At 40.1% G+C, this 20759-nt stretch overlaps 1 protein-coding gene across 2 annotated transcripts in view; it reads left to right on the top strand.

The window, feature by feature from the left end:
• Window positions 1–20759, top strand: part of GRIA3 (glutamate ionotropic receptor AMPA type subunit 3) — a 146249-nt gene that overhangs the window by 66919 nt on the left and 58571 nt on the right. For both annotated transcript variants that reach the window (XM_053990016.1, XM_053990015.1), the window contains exons 5-7: window positions 15074–15127; window positions 16602–16763; window positions 20587–20754. In XM_053990016.1, the coding sequence (XP_053845991.1) occupies window positions 15074–15127; window positions 16602–16763; window positions 20587–20754 (384 nt within the window). The remainder of the gene's footprint in view (window positions 1–15073; window positions 15128–16601; window positions 16764–20586; window positions 20755–20759) is intronic.

Here is a 20759-nt window from a genome sequence, read left to right as displayed (position 1 = left end):
AGGGCACAAGCCATGCTGGCCCCTAATTCTGACAACCGGTGTGGTCGTGGTGCTAATACACAGCATTGCATTTTGTGCTGTATTTTTAGGCAATATGGTGAGTGCTGTCTTTAGGGAAATTCATACTGAAAAGTGTAAGAAACTTGTCTTTTTTTTTTCTTATGTTCTTGGAAAAGATGCAAAACACTATACCTACCCACATCCCACTCTTCTGAAAATGCTGCAGGAGAGCACTCCTGAGCCAAGCTTAAAGAGCTCTTTGGGCCCCCACTCATCTAAGAAGCAGGCCTTTTGTTTGATCTGACTTCATTTACATTTGTTCTCATCTTTTCTTCTCTTGTCCAAGTAAGAGAAAAATAAGTCAAACCATTTCAGTGCCTAAAAGGAAAGCTGTGTACCAAGCAAACTGTATAGCAAAAGAACTGGCGAGTCTTTTCTTCTGCTACTATTCTAAATTCAACTCTAGCGAAGTTTAAATTTTGTTAAATGTATGATTCGGTCTTCTGTCAGTGTGATTAGCATCTGCTAGGTAAAAATTTGCTGCTAGGGCCTCCAGGTTTTCCCAAACTCTACACCACATGCTGTTGCCCCTGATGCTAAAAATGTCTTCTGTCAACAATTTCCAGAGGTTTTTTAATTGGATACTGAAAAGCAGTGACTTAAATTTCTGCAGGGAAAGTCGTTAATGGTGGATGGACCCTAAGTTGATAGCTGAACAGTTATTGTTTGTAGACTTTTCCTTCCATCTCCTCTGCTTACCCTGCTATCTTCTCATAAAGCAGTTAAAAGTTTTCACAAACATGTGTCGTATTTAAATCCATCCATCCAGTTTGCTCAAGGGAATGGAGAGTTGTCTTTTTTTTAGCCAAGTGTGTTTGCTGATAGCATAATATTGAGGGGAGAGATAAGTCTGGATTTGCATATTTCAAATCTAGCATTTTATTGCAGTTTGAAAAGTCAATTCAGTGCTATGTGTGGAGTCTAGGAAGGCTGCTCAGCTGAGAAGCAGTAACATCTGAGCCTGTTACCACTTGCTGGTGCACATTTGCAGATGGGTTTGTTTTTCCCAGTGAGAACAAAAGGAAGCCAAGACACCCTACCTGTCTGAACTGCTGTGTCAGAGCACTGATGGACAAACTGTGTCCCGCAGAGGGCTGGTACAGGCTGCCTCTACCCAGCTGCCTCTCCATCCCTCTCCCTTTTTTGGCCTCCTAGGAGCAGAGCTCCAAAGGTCAAACCTCCCATCAGCTTCTGGGAGTGCTGCCTCCCTCCAGAGAGGGGCTTTATGTGGTTACTGTGTAGCACCTGTTATTTCATTCTCTGAGTCAGCAGCAGCATTTGCCAGTGACCCTGGATTTCAGAGGCTTAAATAGAATTTATTCACAAAGAAAAGTCATAGCAGAAATAAACAGACTGTAAACCACTAAACAGTCTACACACGCACTGGGTTTGCTATCAGACTTTTGGGCTCTTGGCCAGCCCATTCAGCAAGCTTGTCAGTGCTCTGCTCCAGGAACCATGTATCATGGCTTTGTGTTAGTGCTTGGATTCAGTAAGAGTGACCTCTTTTCCTGTATCAGGCTGGTCAGTGTGTGCACATCTCTTCCTTTGATCCTTTTTTCAACCAGTTCACACCAGGGTATACATCTCTTCCAAAAATTCAGGCTCATCCAAAGACAATTACACATCTGGAGATTTTCTTCTGAGACTTCAGGTCATTCTGGAATATTGTGTACCTTCCTTCAGTGAGTCAGTAACCTTGAGTATTCCATGTGCCTTTAGCATATGGCACATGTGTGTATGTCCCTACATTTCCAAGACCTGTAACCTGTCATATGAAGTACTTATCTTCTCAGGGCTGTCTGGTACCTGCTTTTCCCAGCTGTGAGTATAAGGTCAGGGAAAAAGGGCACCTCAGCTCCTACTCTGCCTGAGTAACCTGTTTCATGCCAAATTTCATACTGTAGGCTGATTTGTTTTCATTCCCCATTCAGAAGATTTTGTGATAGGCCTTATATTTTGTCCTGGAGGTGGATACCCTGCCCAAACCTCTTCAGCTGTACAATAGAGGGAAGCAGAGAAATCAGTAGTTATTCTGGAAGTTGCCGTCTGTTTGTTCACCTGCCCTGTGGTTCTGTAACCACTGAGCATGTGGCTCTATATCCTCCTTGCACAAAAAAACTATATCCAATTCAATCATCTACTGGCCTCTCAGGCATACAGATAGCAACACTTATATCATGCAAAATTCATAAGCTCCCCACACTTCTTGTCCCTTGATGCTAAAATATTCTGTATTTCTTCACAGAGATAAAATTTTATTCTCATAAACAGAAGAACATTTTCTTCTGAGAGCTAACAATAAGCCTTAGCCTGTTCAACCATGTATTTAGAGACATGTTTTTGAGTTAAGAAATATATTTTTCTTATTCCCAGGATAATAAGCTGTATTTCAGACTAGAGTGGCTTTATGTCCACTTAGAAGAAAATCTCCTCAGGGCAAACGAGGAGGAAGAAACTCCATTCAGAATCAAAATGGTGAAACTTTACAAAAGACCTGTTTATTCCAGAGACTGCATGCTTTTATCGAAAGGATGCTATCTCCAAACTTAGTCATGAAGGTTAGGCTCCAAGGCAGTCTGTATTAACTGAAGGCATCTCACAAAGCAAAAGCAATATTACATTAGAGAATGCAGTCCCTAAAGTTTTACAATGACAGCCAGACTGTCAAAGACAACTTAAAGCATCTCTAGGATTAAGAAGGGTAATCTGATTGAATGAACTCTGTCCTGTGCACACACTGACTGTGACGACCTTTGAGTCTGAAATTCTGAGATTAGGATGGAGGTTTTCAGTACAGCCCCAGCTGCATCTCTGTGCAGAGCTGCTCAGGTCTCAGAGGAGTGAGCTCACTGCACAGCAGCTTTCACTTTTAGGGTGTCATAAGAATAAGCACAGAACTGCAGTATTGGGTTGATGAACAGTCATTAAAAATAACAATAGGGAAAACTGTAATTGAAAAAATTCAAGGCCGCTGTCATGTAAACTTCCTGGTTTATGTGTTCCATTATAAGCAGATGGTCTGGTGGGGGTTTGCCTGTGTTCTCCATAGCAGTTTAAAATACAATTGCCTACAAATCCAGAGGGACACTTGAAGCAGAACTATGAGTAGCTTCTGCTTTGCTTTTGAAGCCCAGCAATGCCATGTCCTCTGAAGGCACTGCACTGCTCAGAGCAGTGTGCCCGTCACCTTCTCCAGGGCTCAGGGCCACAGCTGTGTCACAGGTTGATTTTATCCTCTGTCTGGAGCTGTGTGGAGCAGTGGGGTTCAGCTGAGGCTCCAAGAGAGTATCTGCTTTGTAGACTGTTGTGTAACATTATGCTGAAACTGGTACAGTTCATTTTTACATTTCCAGTGAACTAGAAACTTAAAATTTAGGACATTTCTTTGTTATATACCCATGAGTATTGTTGAAACCAGGATGTAAAGCAGAATGAGAGGTCACTTCTTTCCCTTCACACCCAGCAAGTTTCAGCAGCTCCCAAGTCTGTATGGGCATATGGGGAGGAAAGGGGAATTGCTTAGGTCAGGCACCCTCAGGACATAGACAGCAGAAGAGTAAGAATGGAGATAAGTTAAAAGTGACAGCTGTATCTGCCTTAAAGGGCCTGCTTCTATCAGCTGAGACTCATAAAGGGCAGGAGATGAATTGCTAAAGCAGAGTCAGTCTTGGGTTAATTGCCCCACATACAGCATATTTCACACATACCTGAGGAAACAATTTCTAGCTTGTAAAAAGGAATGTCTTTCCAAAGCCATCATACAGATTTCATAAAACAAGCCAGGTTCTAAATGAGCAGGATTTATCAGAGCATTAGTCATCGTGCAGAATGATTGAAGTAATAGCACACAAAGCATAAAAGTGTTCAAAAGACATTAAAGCACAGTTTTAAATTTATCTGATCAAGTAGTAATAATAATTAATCCAGACACATCTCACTGTAAATGTGGAAGCTGCTGTATGTGGAAGATTGCTGCCAAGCTAACTATTGTTTCTTGTGCCAGGGGTGTATGAACCTGAAGTCACCATTAGAGTTTTTATTTTTCTGTGATTGTAGCAGTTACTTGTTTTATGATAATTTATGGGATATTAATTCACACACCAATGCACACACATGCATCTGCTTTTAAGACTTTGCATATTTTTACCACAATATTTGTAGTATTCAGTTATCCTGTTACAGTCATACTTATATGGCAACCTCTGCATTGCCATTAAATGTACAGAGAACCAAAATCTTTGTTTAGTTCTGCTGTTCCAAGTACAGAGTCAACCATTATCCTGAAGATGATATTTAAATTGATATCATTGTGCTCATACAGAGACTGTATTTGCTTTGAACTTCAGTTAATAGGTAGCTGTAAAAGCTCAATTTGCTGCATAGCTCACCTTCCTATGCAGCTTTTGAGTGCACAGAAATGGTGCATGTGTTTGCCCTGGGCCCTCTGAGGGTCCCACTCACTGTTGAGCCTGTGTCCACACTGTCTGAGCTGCTCAGGTTGTCAAGTCTCGGGTGCAGAGGGCCTGAGGGCTATTGGCCCTCACCTTTCCCTGCTGTTGCATTTGCTGAGCTTTGGGAGCAGATGGACTCATTCATGACTCTTGTGCCATGCCTGGACTGGAGGAGAGGCTTTGGTCTTTGATTAGTTCTACACATATTTTTCAAAAACAACATTCACAAGAAGTGTTTTAAAGACAGAGTATTTGGGGGAAAGGGAGAGCTGGCTATAATTTGTTCAACATGTGATTCCCTGAGTTTTTGTCTTTCCCTATTTGTCCATCTCTCCATCTCTAATAGCTTTGGGAATATTTGTCACCTCTTCTAAGCTCCTGACTGATTTTGAAGCCCCTCACTCAGTCATCCATTCCAGGTTTTAAAAATCAGTTTGTGTATAAGTTGCTTTGTTTCAGTCCTGGCATTTAAATGTGGTTCTTTCTTCTTATACATAAAGGATAAGCCCTTTCATCTTAGCAGACATTACCTTAATTTCTGCATCTGTCTCTCAAATAGTTTAATGCTTGAAACTCTGCTTCTAACCAAAGCTTTTCCTTAATTAGTTTCCAAGGCAACCAACCATCTTGGCGACAATTCAGATGAACCAACTGCAGGGAGAGGAAGGAAGCACACTATCAAAATGAATAGTAATAGCACAGTACCACTGTGCAAACAGGCGTTGTACATCACCAGAGACAGCACGATAGTTCTGGTGTCTCATCAGCTCATTTACAAGGAAAGAAGTAAAAGAAAAGCTGCACAAGAGTGTGTGTCTTTTTTTCACAGCTCACTAAGATGGGATTAATGGCTTCACTGTGATATGGATCACTTACCTAGGGGAGGAGGAGAAGCACTGTGACTTTTCAGGGCCCCTCATGGACCAAGGTGTTCCCAAGTCGATCTCATGGAGTACAGCTACAGTGCAGTTCAGAGAGCAAGATTTGCTGAATGGAGGCCAACCCCTGGGCTTTTTGAGCCCAGGTGCTGGTGGTGCAGTCTGGAACACCCTGAGAATTCATAGCTACAGTTTTGTGGGGAGACATCCCCAGAAGTGAGGTCCAGAGATGTGATCCAGAGCTGTGGTGTGTTTGCTGCAGGCTCCAGGTGGGTTTGGATCAGGCATTCTATGGCAAAGTACATCCCATTCCAGTCTCTCACTGCTGTAATTATACATTCATATGGGATTCCTGTCTCTTATCCCACCTCTGCTCTCACCTGTGCAATCCCACCTGCCTCCAGGGAGCAGATTTAAGACATCAGGGGAGCTTGGATTATTTTTATAGAGAATCCGGCCCTGTGAATCAACTCAGCTCAAATACAAACTTACCCCACAGTATCCAGCCAGTGAGCTGGAAAGCAGAGTAATAATTTTAGAGAAAACTAATGTTACATGGCTTAAAAAAAGCCCATGTTACTAAATTAAATTTGTTCGTGTCACACCATAGGCAGGCATGTGGAGGTATAATGGTGTATTTATGGAAGCTCTTTCTTCCAGAGTGTGTAATAAATAAAATTATAAAAAATATACATAGACCCTTAAAAAATACCCTAAGTATCTTCTATCCTGGGAAAATGCATGTAAAGAATCAGAAAAGAAAAATATTGCTGTATCTCTATTACCTCATATGAGTAAAACAGTGGCCCCTGCTGCATAAAATAAATCTAGTAAAAATAAATTAACTCTTCATAATCTTTTTCAGTTCATGGTTTATGCTCCAAATTATATGGGAATATTGCAGAGTGCTGCTTATAGTGAAGCAGAATAAACCTTTCAGACTCTTTGAAAGCATTGAAAAAAGCAAATTGAGTGCAATTCTAGTCACAGTAAAATGCTATCTATAATAAAAAAATAAGAAAAAGTAACCTTGTCTTTCCTAGAGGAGATTGCACTGACTTTTTTTTTCTTAATTTTGTAGGGCATTTGAAAAGGAAAGGAAATGCTTAAAAAGAAAAAAAAAAAAAAAAGAATGGCTACTATTCAGTATTTTTGGTCTGCTTGAAAGCAGTGCTCTGCAGTACAAAACCCCTTCCAAAAAATTCTCGTGTGAGCACTGGGACTGAATTACTGCGACACTTCTGGGTTATATCCAAATAATAGTTTGAAGTGATCCTGACATGCAGTAATAGTTTATATAAGCAGAATTCTTTTTCCAAGGACTCTTGTCCAATTCCAGGGAATAGCACTGGGATTTTTACTCTGACATGTTGATGGGAAGTATGGAGAAAATGAGAAATTTGTGTGGTTTTTAAAATGAAAAATGTGTGACTCCATTTACCTAATTTCTTCCTTTCTTCCCCCAGTGAATATAGATATTTTGAGCAGCTAAGACTGAAGAAGTTTATGCTGTGGGATATGAGAAGAAGAAATGAGCATTGTTTATGTGTGTCTGTGATTGTGAGGGTGTGCTCTGAAGGGTGTTGGATGTACAGTTTCACACAACTGAAAGCCAGAAGGGACAGGTGGATATCTCCTGTGCCACAGGGTTTGGGCACGTGACCCAGTGGGCACTAAAGAGCTGCCTGTTAGTGATGTGGCTACACCAAACTGTGCTGAAGCACTTCTGCCTTCTGCAGAAGGTTTGGACAGCTGAGAATAAATGTAATATCACTATTATTAGCAATCTTTGTGAAAGTGACGTCAGGTGGTGTGAAATTTAGGGAAGCATGCTAAGCTAGAAGTCAGCTTTGGTAGTGGTGGTTTTGATCTACCTGATATGGACTTGCAGGTCTGCAAGAGCTGCTGAGGAGCAAGGAGGCAGCAAAAGGAAAGAGAGGGTATGGGGAGCTGGAAATGGGGATGATGCTGTGGTGGGACCATGCTACACAGGATTGGAGCTGGCTGCACTGTAGTTTGAAGGAAATGTAACTGCTAATTACATAATAAGTTGCTAGAAAAGCAACTTATCTGTGATTTCTGTGAGGTCTAAAGCCTCTATGGGAAATTCGAGGTGAAATTTAAATTTCAGGAGAACTTAGGATTTTACAGAGGATTAAAAAAGTGCTGGAACTTCCTTGGATGTTAAATCATTTGTCATCATTTCTCAAGGGAGGATATTTCTCAAAAAATATACTAGAACAGCACAGACAATTTAAATATTATCTCCTTCAAATTACCTATGTGTGAAAACCACTGCTGCAGAATAACATATGTAATAACTCACTTGCTTCCCATAAATACAGCTGCAAAAACTCCTCCAGAACACAACTGGATTTTTAGTTCATTACTCTTACTTAAGAATCTAAAGAATTCACTAATTAAAAATTTCTGTGATACATCTCTTCGAGGAAGCTGTCTGGGAACAAGTATCTTTTCATGAAGGTATCTTGGCAAAATAAGGGGGAAAGATCTCAGCAATTTTGAGTATCCTTTTCATGTGGCACAAAGAATTTTTGTTTTGGTTGTAGCAGCCCCTTGTATCTGATCTTGTTTTTAGTGAACTAGCTTCTAGTGATGAAAGGTAGTTTAAGTTTTGATTTTTTTTGACATGAAGGTCTTTGTGTTGAAGGATGTGAGTTGTGAAGAGAGATGCAGTCCTGAGAGATATAACACTGGCTTTGTCTGTCTGAACAAAGAAGAAATTTTGATAGAAAGTTTATTTAATGAATTTTATTCTCTTTAAAGAGTAAATAATTGTGATTATGAATGGCAGTTACCAGAGATCATAAAACTCTTCGTCTCTGTGTGCTCTGATCTGATGTCTTGCAGTTGAATATGTCCTTTAACAATAATTGTGCCAACAGATTAGTTAATCTGACAATATTGCTAAGTCATATCAAGGAAAATGAGTTTAAGAAAATTTTTTCAGGGTGCAGAAACTTTTGTCAGCACATTGAAAGAAATTAGGGGGAAGTATCAAGCCCTCAGAATCAATGTTGCACTTGTAGGTTTTTTTCTGAAACAATTTATAATGTAACCTTTTATGCACAAATTAAATGTGTATTCCACTACACAATCTTCAATCAGCAAATGTCAGATTGGTTATGGGAAAAGAAGTGTTAGCCATATGGAGGGAGAGCAAAGCACAACACAGCTTTCAGATGTTGCATTTCATTACCCTGCAAGGACTAATGTGTACAACCATCATCTATCGGGACATGGCCTGAAAGCAGAATTTCACTCTTGATGTGACTCTCATGAAGGAGAGAGGCAAGGCAGAGAAGGACACAAGAAGGGGGCCAGAGGGGGAAAACCTAATGAAGTGCTTCAGAGGCATCAATTCCCTGCTTCCACCAAGCACATTTTTGTCCTCTTCTTCCAGGAGATTCCGGTTCTCTAGGAGAGGATCTCCCGTGAGAGATTCGCTGCGGAACAGCCAAAAGCTGTTTGAAGAATGTTTTATATGCCCAAACAAATGATCTTGATATTTTATTGTAGAGAAAAGTGAGGATTTAGTTATAAAATGTAGTCACAAATGTATAAGGTGGTAGTAGCATGGAAGTAAAATTCTTAGGTCCATATACTGCACAAAAATCCAAAATATATCAGTTGGGACTATGTGGGGATTTCTGACATTCTCTAAAGGGCATGAAGGCTCTGAAATGGTGGATGAATTAATCTCAAATATATATCCAGTTATTTTTATCTGCAACAAATTATATGGGTGTGTAATCTTCATCTTAATATTTAACACATTCTTCATTTAATATTTAACTCAAATTTAATATAGTACTCATTCTTCATATAAATGAAATCATTGTTTACTGCATATTTTACAGCATCGCTATCCCTGGTGGCCAGATTCCTGTCTCATTAATACCAAGTGAAGAGATAAATTTCCTTCCCTGGGTTTGCACTACAGTTACAGTCACGAGGTTTTGACCCTTTGTGTGAGGGAAGCAGCTCCTGCAGAATGTGGAAATGGTTTTGTCTCTGCAGAATTAAAGGCAGGACAGGCATCACTTGTTTGGCAGTGACAGTCCACCAGTAGCTGGGATATATCTTCTGTCACCATGAGATTGTGGTTCCTGTGGAACCTCATATATTGGCACTGGTGGTGTTGGTGTGATAGAGACAAAATCATAACACCAAAAACACCCTTTTTTATAAATATACTGAGAGAAGATTGAACCTTGTCTAGTGTTTATAATCCTCAAAGGGAATATGGTCTTCCTTCAGAGGCTTGTGTGTAAATTGGAAAACAGGTGAGTGGGCTGTGCCAGCTCACAGTAAAATTGAGCTACTGGGGTTACAAGGGATCTTATTTTTACTGTAATATCTGGTTAGATGAGGAAAGTCCTGTTCCCACAAGAGAAGTTTTGTTTTCTATTCTCCTTCTGTTTTTCCTAGTCCCGTCTGGAGAATTTCTGTGACAAGGGGTGACCTGTGCAGAGCCACCATGGTGAGGAATGATGTTGTACTAGTGTCCTTTGCTCACATGGTAGCACTCTAGGAGATGACTCCTGCACTGCTGTTAGTAGTGCACTGAGGCAGAGAACTGCAGTGCCATGGCTGCAGAGCCTGTAGGCAGCTCCCCCAGTGCAGGAAGGGTCTGCAGGAGTGGGCAGGAGGCCAGGGAGAGGACTCTGCAGTGCTTCAGAAGTTCCTCCTTTTGCTGAGGGGTGGGAACAGAGCTGAGATGCAGTAATTGCAGCTGGCACTCAAGAGAGGTTAAACATCTTGCTAACGTACTGACAACTTTTTGGGCCCTGACCTTCGTTTCTGTTAAACTAATTGGCTGGTCACCCTGATACTCTCTTCCTCTCCTTTCTTCATTTTGTCCTGAAGACAAATTAGTCCACTGGTTCAGTAGAGTGCTGCATCACCAGGCTCAGCTTTTCAGTCATTCAATCCAATGTAGGTAGGAGCTGCTCAGGTCTGAGATAAGCTTCAAGTAACTCCATCCTCCAAATAGAAATGCTTTCAATAGGGCTAGGAGCTAGAAAACACCTGACCTGCTACCCAGGTGAGAAGACAGTGTGGTCCACAACAATTTAGGCTTGCCAGACAGTTGTTGCTATGCTTGATATCCTTCTGTTCCCATGAAGTGCAGTCAACGCTGATAGCTCATCCTGACAATGCTGTTAAATTTTTTTTTGATCCCTGAGTCCATTCATCAGTTTTGCCTGTTTGCTGTGGGAAAGAAAGAGTCATGCAATCACTTCTGACATTTGCTCACTGCTTTGAAGGCAAAGGTGTCATAATTGTATTTCTATAGCAAGGTGTAAAGGCACATTACTAGAGGTAGCTAAGTTCTCCTGTCCTCAGAAATGTGCATGTATACTTGAAAAACAGTAGATTCTTTTTTAAGTGTAGGCTTTTTGTAACAATGGAACCAAAATTAATGTACAAATAACCTCAACAAAGACAACAAAATACTTTTTAACCCTGATCTTAAGGGAAATTTAATTTTTCTTACTACTGTCTTACTAAAATGTAGGAAAGAAGAGCTCTAGAGTTAACACTGCTTCGTTGTTCCCAGATACAGTCAAAATGACACATTACAGCAGGTCAGCTCTCTGCCTGTCATTCCATTAAAGTGGCATATTTCTGCCACTTGTCACGTATGAAAAGCACAGTAAAAATTTTCAGACCTTCTTTGTGGCAATACTGCCTGTCATCATCAGTTTTTTATGTTATGGAAAGATCCAATAGACTCATAAAATGTGGTTTTGAGCTGTAGATGAAGCAGTCTGTACTTTTGTGATCGAGTTTTTTTCTTTCTTTTCTCATTTGTAAATAAAGGATGATAAATCCTTTTTCTGACATCCTGGTCAGACTAAACTGACCAGATGGCAGTGGATTCAAGTGTGGGGAAGATATGCTCCTTACAGATATTAATTGGACATGGTAGTTTTCCTTTCACTGCTTCCAAATTCATGATAGCACCTGCTCTCAGTAAAAGTGCAAGTATATCCTCTTAGCTTGTATTTTTCAATGCCTTTTTAAAATTAAAGCCCACAGAGGCAGGAAGGTGGATTTAAAAATGACTGAACTACTGGGCTTAGAGGGTTGTGATCAGCAGCACAGAGGCCAGCTGGAGGTTAGTTACTATTTGGGGTACCCTGAGGGTGCTGGAGCTAATCCTGTTTAACCTCTCTCTGAGTGATCTGAAGGTTGTGGGATGGAGTGCAGTCTCAGCAAGTTTGCAGATGATACCAAATTAAGAGGAATGATACACCAAGTAGTGCTACAATACTTTGACAGGCTGATGAATTGAGCAGAGTGGAACCTCGTGAAGTTCAACAAAGGGAAGGGCAAAGCCCTGCACCTGAAAAAGAACAACCTCATGCACCAGTACAGACCAGGTAGAGGCTGCCTAGCTGGAAAGCAGCTCTGCAGAGAAGGATCTTGGGGTCCTGGTAGTCAAGCTGACCACAAGCCAGCCCTGCACTGTCACAGCAAAGAAGACCAACAGCATCCTGGGCTGCATTGGATTAGCATGGTCAGTGGGTCACTAGAGGTGACCCTTCCTTTTTACTCTGCAGTGATGAGGCTGCATCTGAAGTGCTGTGTACAATTCTGAGCTCACCAGTGCAGGAAAGACATGGATGTCCTCATGAGAGAATTCTCATTATTGCTCTAGAAATACCACAGTAGTTCATACCAACTTAATATTAGCCAGTTAATATCTTTAGTGCTATCTTCCAAAACTTTAGGAAAAATCTAAAAGCTAAGGCAGAAAAATTTGTAGTTGCCTACTTGTTATAATGATGACTGATGCAGTGGAAACCAAATTGTCTTTATGCTTGCATTCAAAAAATAACTCCCCTAGGCAAAAGGAAAAGTAAAATTGACATTGATGATTTAATTTCTCAATCTGGCATGTAAGTCTGTACTTCAAGTAAGCTTGCTGCTGACCAGCAGATTTTACTTTTATTTTGAAAGCAGATACATTTTAGTTATGTTCCCTCTAGATGTTCTCTTAATTAATTGGAAATATCCAAAGAGTTAATTAAAAATACAAACTTTATTTGATTCCAAATCAAACCTGACATTATGATCTTTTTATCTACAAAGCAAGAATTATATGGGATCAGAAATCTGAATTATTCATGATGGTTTCCAGCCATTTTTTTCTCTTCTCCTTTGTTCAGTGTAAAATCTTATAAGCTTTTCTTTCAGTCAAGGTGAAAGCAATATTAAGTCTCAGAAGTCAAACTTACGAAAGACATGTAGCTCTGTGAAATCCTTGCCCTGTAATCCTGGCTTTCTATTCACCACCACTATTCAATATCCCACTTTCTGTATAAGCTTCACAATATATCAGCAGTTGATGAGATTTATTTGTTATACTCCTGTTTTCCTTCTTCATAAAAAAGCTTTATCCATCACTTGGCTCCCCTGGGAGTAACACATGTCTATGATTGTTTCTGCTGGGCTCGCTAATCCAGCAGCTCCCTTCAGCATGCTGGACAGTTGGTGCAGGGTGGAAAGTGAGGGAAAGTGAGTTGTACTTGTTAAGATTTAGGACAGCTGTGTAGTGTGTAGTGAATTTTAAACACATTGTTAAGATCCAGTTCAATAGTTATGAGCCAACGTGGTGGATTGTATGAATAGAAGTGCTGTCAGGTCACTTCTGAAAGATGCTTTATGAATTACAGCTTGACTGTAGAATGTTGGACCTCTCAAAGGTTTAATAAACAGAGTCATTTTGAGGACATGACAACAGAGAAGACGAAAGTTGAGTCTGATCTATGCTAATGAGTCCTACATTTCTTATTTGCAATATTGCTTCTGATGCCTGTAGCAGTTCCATGTATGTTTTTCTTACAGCCTCTGACTTCATCTGTGGTGATATTTTTCTCTTAAATAAACACATTTCTGAATAGAAATGTAAAAATTTTCTTATTTGTTGTTAAGGTTAAAACCACAATTGTTGTTCTTAAATAAGTTTTTTGTCTCTAACCTGCCTTTAAGGTGAAATTAAAATGTACAGAGAATTCAGTATGCAAATAGCATGCACACCAGATGATCTGAAGGAAGCCTGCACATTTCCACAGAAAACAAATGTGAGTGTAGGAAAGCAGATGCTTTCTACCAACAGAGTGTACATACAGTTCTCAAGAGGACCTGAACAACAATTTATTTTCAGGCTGCTGGAAGTATGCAAATTCCTACAGAATTAAATGTGAATTTAAAAGAAATGGCATCTATTAAGGACAATACTACCCAAAGAGGCAGTTGGGAACTTAATAATTTAATCAAGAACTTGAGCAGGCTCAGCAGTCAGTGACTCAAATGTCATCTGTTTTTAGCAAAGACATTAAGTGGTTATGTTTTCTTTTAAAGTGTGGTCTTTGGAGTGTTTTTCTGTGATTATGGAGTACGTTTGTATGGTTATGTATGGATTTTCAGATGATTCATCAAAAAGCATCATCTGTTTACTTGAGCTGCTTGGACATGTACTACGATAATACCTGTGTGTATTGCCAACGTTATGTTTGCTGGTTTTAACCCAGCAAGCCTGGGTAGGATGGATTATGTCCTGACATGCATGCAATCACCACAACTAGAAATTAAGTTCTTACTGGTGGATGTTGTTCCATTTGATGGCTGTGGGACTGGATGGATGTTTCTGAGGTTACAATCTGAAGGCAAGTTTTTCATAAGTGCCATTGCTGGTGAGCCAGCTGCCCGCTGTGTAGACATGGGAAGTATTTGTTTTCCTTCCTTATGCAAAAGCACAGGATTCCTGGAGCGGGGGGAAGCACACAGGATGGCAGAGTTCAGGCTTGCCAGACAGTGCTGCCTCCACTGTTCCCCATTACCCTCAGAGAATCCAGCTGCTGAGTTCATCCTGCTGCCCTTTTGTCTCCTAGTGATTCCCTTTAATGACTGTTTGTACGGAGAGAGGCCCAAGTGAGGTCAGCCAGGGCAGGAGATGCTGCTTAGTGGAATGTGCAACATAACATTTAGTAGCAATTTTGATAAAACATTGTAAGGTCAGATGTATCCATTTAGATGCACCAGAAATGACAGGTTTTCAGGCCTTTTTGAACTTGTCAAAAGGCAATGAAGGTCACTGCTTATAACTTTGGGAATTTAACTTTAGACATTCATACATGAAAAGGCTTGGCCAGGGTTCCTGTAGGGAACTCCCTGTACAACTTGGAGCCTTACCCAGCCCTGCTGTGCTGGTACAGGTTAATAAACACAGTGAGAGGCTGGGCTGTGTCCTGCTTCTCTCCTGCACTCCACAAACAACAAATAAACAGGAGTTTACTTTGGGTAGATACAGTATTACCTCATTTCAGAGCAGAAATACTTGAACTGATAACTAAAATTAACCTGGTCAGCAGGGAGGACACTCACCACAAGAGTGAATTTGCCAGGTAAGGTCATCTCTGCAAGCAGAATCCTCCCAGCCCTGTGAGTTACTCTTTGTTGTACTCTGCCCATGTGTTTGGAAAACACAAAGGACTACATCTTGTCTGTAAGGTCACCAATGTGGAATACTCATGCTGCTCATGGATTGGACTTGGAAGATTATCAAAATGTTCATTCTCTGTGTCTTTTCCACCAGTTGAGAGTCATCTTCTTACAACTGAATAATATGTAATGTTTTTCTCCACACAGGTTGTAATCCTTGGCAAACATTCTAGAGGCTATCACTACATGTTAGCTAACCTGGTAAGAACTTTTCTTCATGGAAAGTATAGCTGCATTTTAGAGGGTAAAATATTCTGTTCAGGTTGTGGAAACTTTAATCAGGAAGTGGAAATGCATGGATGAGTACTTGAATTTTGAGAAATTACTTCAGTAAATACTATAACTGGTATGTCATCTCTACTCAGTTTTCTTTTGTCAGAAAATGTCATGTCCTCTACTAATTTTAAAGTAATAATTTAACTATATATTTTCCAGTAATTTCTATCCTCATAAATTAGATATTTGTGACTGTAATTTTCTATAAACATATTTTGAATTTAAGCACTCTAGGAAAAATAATTGTAGCATGTTTCTGTATAAGTGGTAAAAAGCTGCAAATTAGAACAATTCTGTCAAATAAACCACCAAGGCTGTTTAGCTTTTCTTTTGTATTTCAGAGTGTAGGGTTGTGCCTGTGTATGTGCTCACCTACCAGGAAGAGGCCATACATTTCTATCTGTATCAGAGCTGCTTCTGGAGAGTAGGATTGACTTTCAGGGATGTTTGTGATGCTTTTGAAACACCATCTACTTAAGTTACTTATAAAAGTCTTGTATTGTAATTAATCCTGCAGGAAGATTCATTTTTAGGTTCTGTGCCTACTGTGAGTAGAAAAATGTGAGTTTTTCCAAAACTCTCACTTTCTAATTGGCAATCCTAATTACTCAAAGATTCTCTGTATCCATGTTTTGGTGTGATTAAGCAGAAAAGACAAATTTTAAATATCCTTATTTAGTATAAGTACTGTATGACTTTAAGATGCATCATTTTGCATTAAAAGAAGCAGACATGATCTCACTGATTAGCTCGTGCATAGAAATACAGAGGTTCTTATTCTGGGTTGCCTTTTAGTATGTGTAACCATTGACATTCAGATAAACATGACTGCAATCAAGTCATACTAATCAAAAAGACTCCAATTTACTGCCTCAGGTATAAATAACAACAGAGTGGGAGAGAACCATCCTGTTCTGCTTGCCCGTGACATGCTGAGTGATGCTGTGATGGAGAACTGCCTGGCAAGAGATTGAGTGGTTTTCTTTCCCAGCCCTGAACCTTTGTGTTCACTTTGCTGTACGAATGAGATTTGAGGTCCTTGACCAGTTTTCACCATGATCAGGACAAAAGAGGAAATAATACTTCAAGTTTCCCTGATATCTGTGAGATCTGTTCTTTTTCAGTTTTCTTTCTGACTGGCAAATATTACCTACCACATTGCCACAACCCAAAAGAGACGTTTTCTATTGCAACGAACAAGAAGATGTTTTAAATTCTGTTCTATGCCACTATCAAAATCCTAATTGTGATAGTAATTGTCTCCTTGGTAGAATATTTTCAGTAACAAGAGGGACATTAGGCAGTGTCCTTTGTGCTGCACTTGTAGCAGGTAAAACTGAGCCAGAGGAAAGTGGCTTTGGCTGACAATGATTCTTTTTTTCTACGTGTGTCCTCCCAGGGTTTCACAGACATTGTTCTGGAGAGAGTAATGCATGGAGGTGCCAACATTACTGGATTCCAGATTGTTAATAATGAAAATCCAATGGTTCAACAGTTTCTACAGCGCTGGATGAGGCTTGATGAAAGGGAATTCCCTGAAGCCAAAAACTCACCATTAAAGGTATTTATTTTAACCTTTCAGTGATGGACATGACATGCTTTTAACAATTCTTTGGGAGTTTTTAGTCTCAGACACGTGCCATGAGTATGATACAGATCCCCAATGAGACAATGTCACAACATTCACTGCCCTTCCAGAAGAAAGAGGCGGAAGCTGTTACACACAAGTGCCCACCATGGTGGGAGGCTTGGTCTTGCAAAGCCTGTCACTGTACAGTGGATATAAAAACTTCCAATGTGAACCTCTTGAGTTAGTCTTGGGCTGGATATGGGGGCTAGTTAGGTTAGGTTTTAGATGCAAAATGTAGATTACTAGTCCATTTTGATGGTAATAGAGAATTTCACGTGCAAAATGAAGTAGCTCTGGATTCACTAAGGAGCCACTGCTGCCTCCTAGTTACTGCTGGCAGTTATCCTCACAATCTAACCCTCTGTTTTGCACCACTGTCCTTTACTTAAACAGTCTGGTTATTAAAACTGAAACCAATAAAATTTTTCAGAATTTTTTTGGATGAAAGTCCCAGTTCACAGATTAGATTAAGTAAATGCTCTGTTAGTAGGAAACCTGCAACCTGTTACTATCTCACCCAGATTTTTTCCTTCCTATCATAGAGGGGGATGCTATTCACTGTCCTGTGAAGGAGTGCATCAGGGAAACTCTGTCTAGGCACAGAAGTCATAAAATTTTCTAGGACTACTGCATATTAGTAATATTCCTATTATGTTCCTTCTTTCTCTTCTTTTGCTGAGATCTGTTCTTTTTCACTGTTATCCATAGGTGAATGAAACCTGGATATGGTAGTAGACAGACTGGTTTCTCAGGGCAGCCAAACCTAAAAACCACTGCCCTGACAAGACAGTTCATGTCTTGTGTGTTTGATTTGGGAAGGACACATGCAAATTGATGAAACAGATTTGGAATTCAAAATTACTTTGATAAACTGGAGTAATGTCTCCATATGAGTAAGACAAAGTTCAGGAAAGCAATAAAATACCAGATAGGAAGGAAAAATCTAGTCCAGTTCCATGCATGGGGGGCAGCAGGGTAGGCAGTAGCCCTGGGTTGGGCTACAGACAGAAAAGGAGCCGCTTACCAAGGGTCTGCTCCTTCTGGCAGCGCCATTCATTAATGACTGCTGCCATTTGGAGAGATACTGTTCCATCCCTGGGATCATGTCATTTCTGTGAGGGAGGAAAATTTTCTTAATCCCACACCATCTCACAGCCTTTCTGGCATTTCAGAGGAAGCAGAGAAAGGCAAACAGAGGCCCACAAAAACTGGATTAGTGTATTGTTGCCTGTGGATTAGAACTTAGTCCTGCTTTCTAAAGCTTTCTAGCAGTGATGCAGATGTGAAGATAAGTATCATACTAATCTTAAAAGCTCTGAAATATACAAAGTTAACCTGAGATGATTTTATTCCACTTGAAAGCAATTTACCTTGAGGAAAAAATTATTCTCCCTCCTTAAAAAAGAATCTTAAGTATATGGTACAAACACAAAGATTACATTACCTTTCCACAGATGTACAGCTCATTATAGAAATGTGCACAGTATTTGTCAATCAGACAAAAAGCATACTTAAGAATTGATGTACAATATTTTTGATTAGGAAATAAAATTGCCTAGAGATTAAAGTCCTGATGTTTAATTTATTCTGTATTTTATCAGCCTTTCCCTTTCTCTCTTTTTTCTCTTTGCATGCTCATGCATTTATAAGTAGAATTCAAATAAAGTAGAAAATTGGATAGCTCTCTTGGCATGACTTAGAAGGGGCTGCATTAAGGTTACTGACAATTGATGCACTCTGCTGAAAAAATTATCAGTCTAAGTTTTATGTAGTGCTAGATTGGACAGCTGTTACAAGACTTTTTTTTAATACAGGAACAAATTCATTAAAATTACTGTCCAGTTCTGTATTATTGTGTGGATTGTGATGTGTATAACCTTTGTTAACTTTCTAAAAGAGGAGAGAGTGATTATTGCAAAGCATCGCAGGGAGAGGTAAAGGTGGGCAGGATCAGAGGAGTGACTGTGCTGTAGAGTCAGAGCAGGAGCCACCACCCACTCCCAGTAAGTTTATAAGCTGCTGTCATTTAAAGCTCAGTGAAATGTCTGCTCTGTCACCTTCTTCACAGCCCTACCTTTGCACTCTTTCTTATCAGACCCAATTCTCTCGATCTGCACGTGCAGACACGCCTTGTTCTGTGCAGAGTTCCTATGGCTTGCTGTCAAACTGAAGAACTTGCAGTAAGATAATACTCAGTTTTAAGAAATGCAGAACCTCCAATTGTGCTATCCTGCCCTACAGGATAGAATTCATTTCTGAATATAATAAATCTTATCCATAAAAAGAGTAGCTGAATGAGCAGCTGAAACTTGGATTTCTGCCTTTCTAACTCGCACATGGGCAGCAGGTCTTGTGGCCTGAACTCCAGCACAAGGTTCCTTAGGAGGCAGGATCTCTATGGGACCACAGATAGCCAAAAGAAGGGCAGGTGCACCTTCCATTCTTCATTTCTTCCTTTGTTCTTTTACAAATGATGTGGAGGTATTGAGGTTCACTTACAAGGGACTTGAAAATTTGCTCTTACAGACTGAGCATGTTCAATTGCTCCCAGTAGGTCCATGCTGAGAGGGTCTCCTCTACACAGACCCTGAATTACAGGTGTGCTGTAATGCCAGTGGAACCCAGGGATGTCATATACAAAGCCCAGGCCACTCTAGGAGGGAAGAACTTTCAGACAACAGATACGTGTGGAAAAAATACCAAAAAAAAACCCTCTTTGATAACATTTTCTAGGTGATACTAAATTTGGAGCATAGGGGGCATGTCACCAGATAACATGCAACGAGCAGTGAATGAAGTTGACACAACAGGAACATGTAAGATAAGTTGTCTGGGGGTTTGTTCAAGAGCTGCTGCTCCACAGATCTTACCACCCTCTGCAGATTTATCATGGAGTAAGGGAAGGCAGATGGTGAATTACCAAGGTGATGTAATGCCCAAAGTGTATTTTGTGATTACTTGCTTGTATAGCTGTTTTCTAAGAAAAGTAATCTTATCTATTCCTTGCCACAGATGCTACCTAATCAGGATTGTGATCGAAACAGAAATTATTTATGCTAACTTCAAGTCAAAGCTCTCTTGGCAATCTTGTTAAAAACAAACAAAAATACCTAATGCAAAAACTCCAATATGAGCTTTCCTTTGGTATCAGTATGGTTCAGCATGGAATTGCAGACATTTGTAGTAAGCTCATCTAGATGAGCAAGTTTCCAATTAAATTGAAATTTTATGCAACTATGAACTGGTATATTTGTTTTGCTGCTGTATGCTATACAGAATCAAAATATTTTTAATTTGTTAATTGAAATAGGTAGAATTGTTACAAAGCAGCAGCTGAAGGACAAGCAAGAGAGCAAGCAAAGGGTTCACAGTTGATAAGATATCTTGGGGTCAAATTTGGTTTTCAAAATGCAATTCATCTCTGTAGCTTTCTGGAGACAGGAATACCTCTGATTTTTTTCCAGCCCCTGTAGTGACATAAACTATTTTAAAGAAGGTTCAAATCCACTTACTGATAAAAAAGAAACTCCCTGTATGCCAGTGTGAATTTGGCTCACTGGATAATTTGGGGTCCATGGATTTTTTGTTTTATGTAGCCTTGCACCTCATCTCTAACAGTGACCAGCAGATCAGTCACCAGCCCTGAACAGCAAGCATGATTCTTCTGTTCTAACAAAGAGGAGGACTTGATGTGATACCTGGGGCAATTCTAAAATTGCAGTTTGTCGCTATATTTTCTTTGTATCGATTGCAGTACACATCTGCACTGACCCATGACGCAGTCCTGGTGATAGCAGAGGCTTTCCGGTACCTCCGAAGGCAGCGTGTGGATGTCTCCAGGAGAGGCAGCGCTGGAGACTGCCTGGCTAACCCTGCAGTGCCATGGAGCCAAGGAATTGATATAGAAAGAGCACTGAAAATGGTAAG

The sequence above is a fragment of the Vidua macroura genome, chromosome 14 (genome assembly GCF_024509145.1).
Source record: "Vidua macroura isolate BioBank_ID:100142 chromosome 14, ASM2450914v1, whole genome shotgun sequence".
Classification (NCBI taxonomy): Eukaryota; Metazoa; Chordata; class Aves; order Passeriformes; family Viduidae; genus Vidua; species Vidua macroura.
The sequence above is the reverse complement of the archived record's forward strand: the minus strand, read 5'-3'. Positions and strand labels throughout refer to the sequence as shown.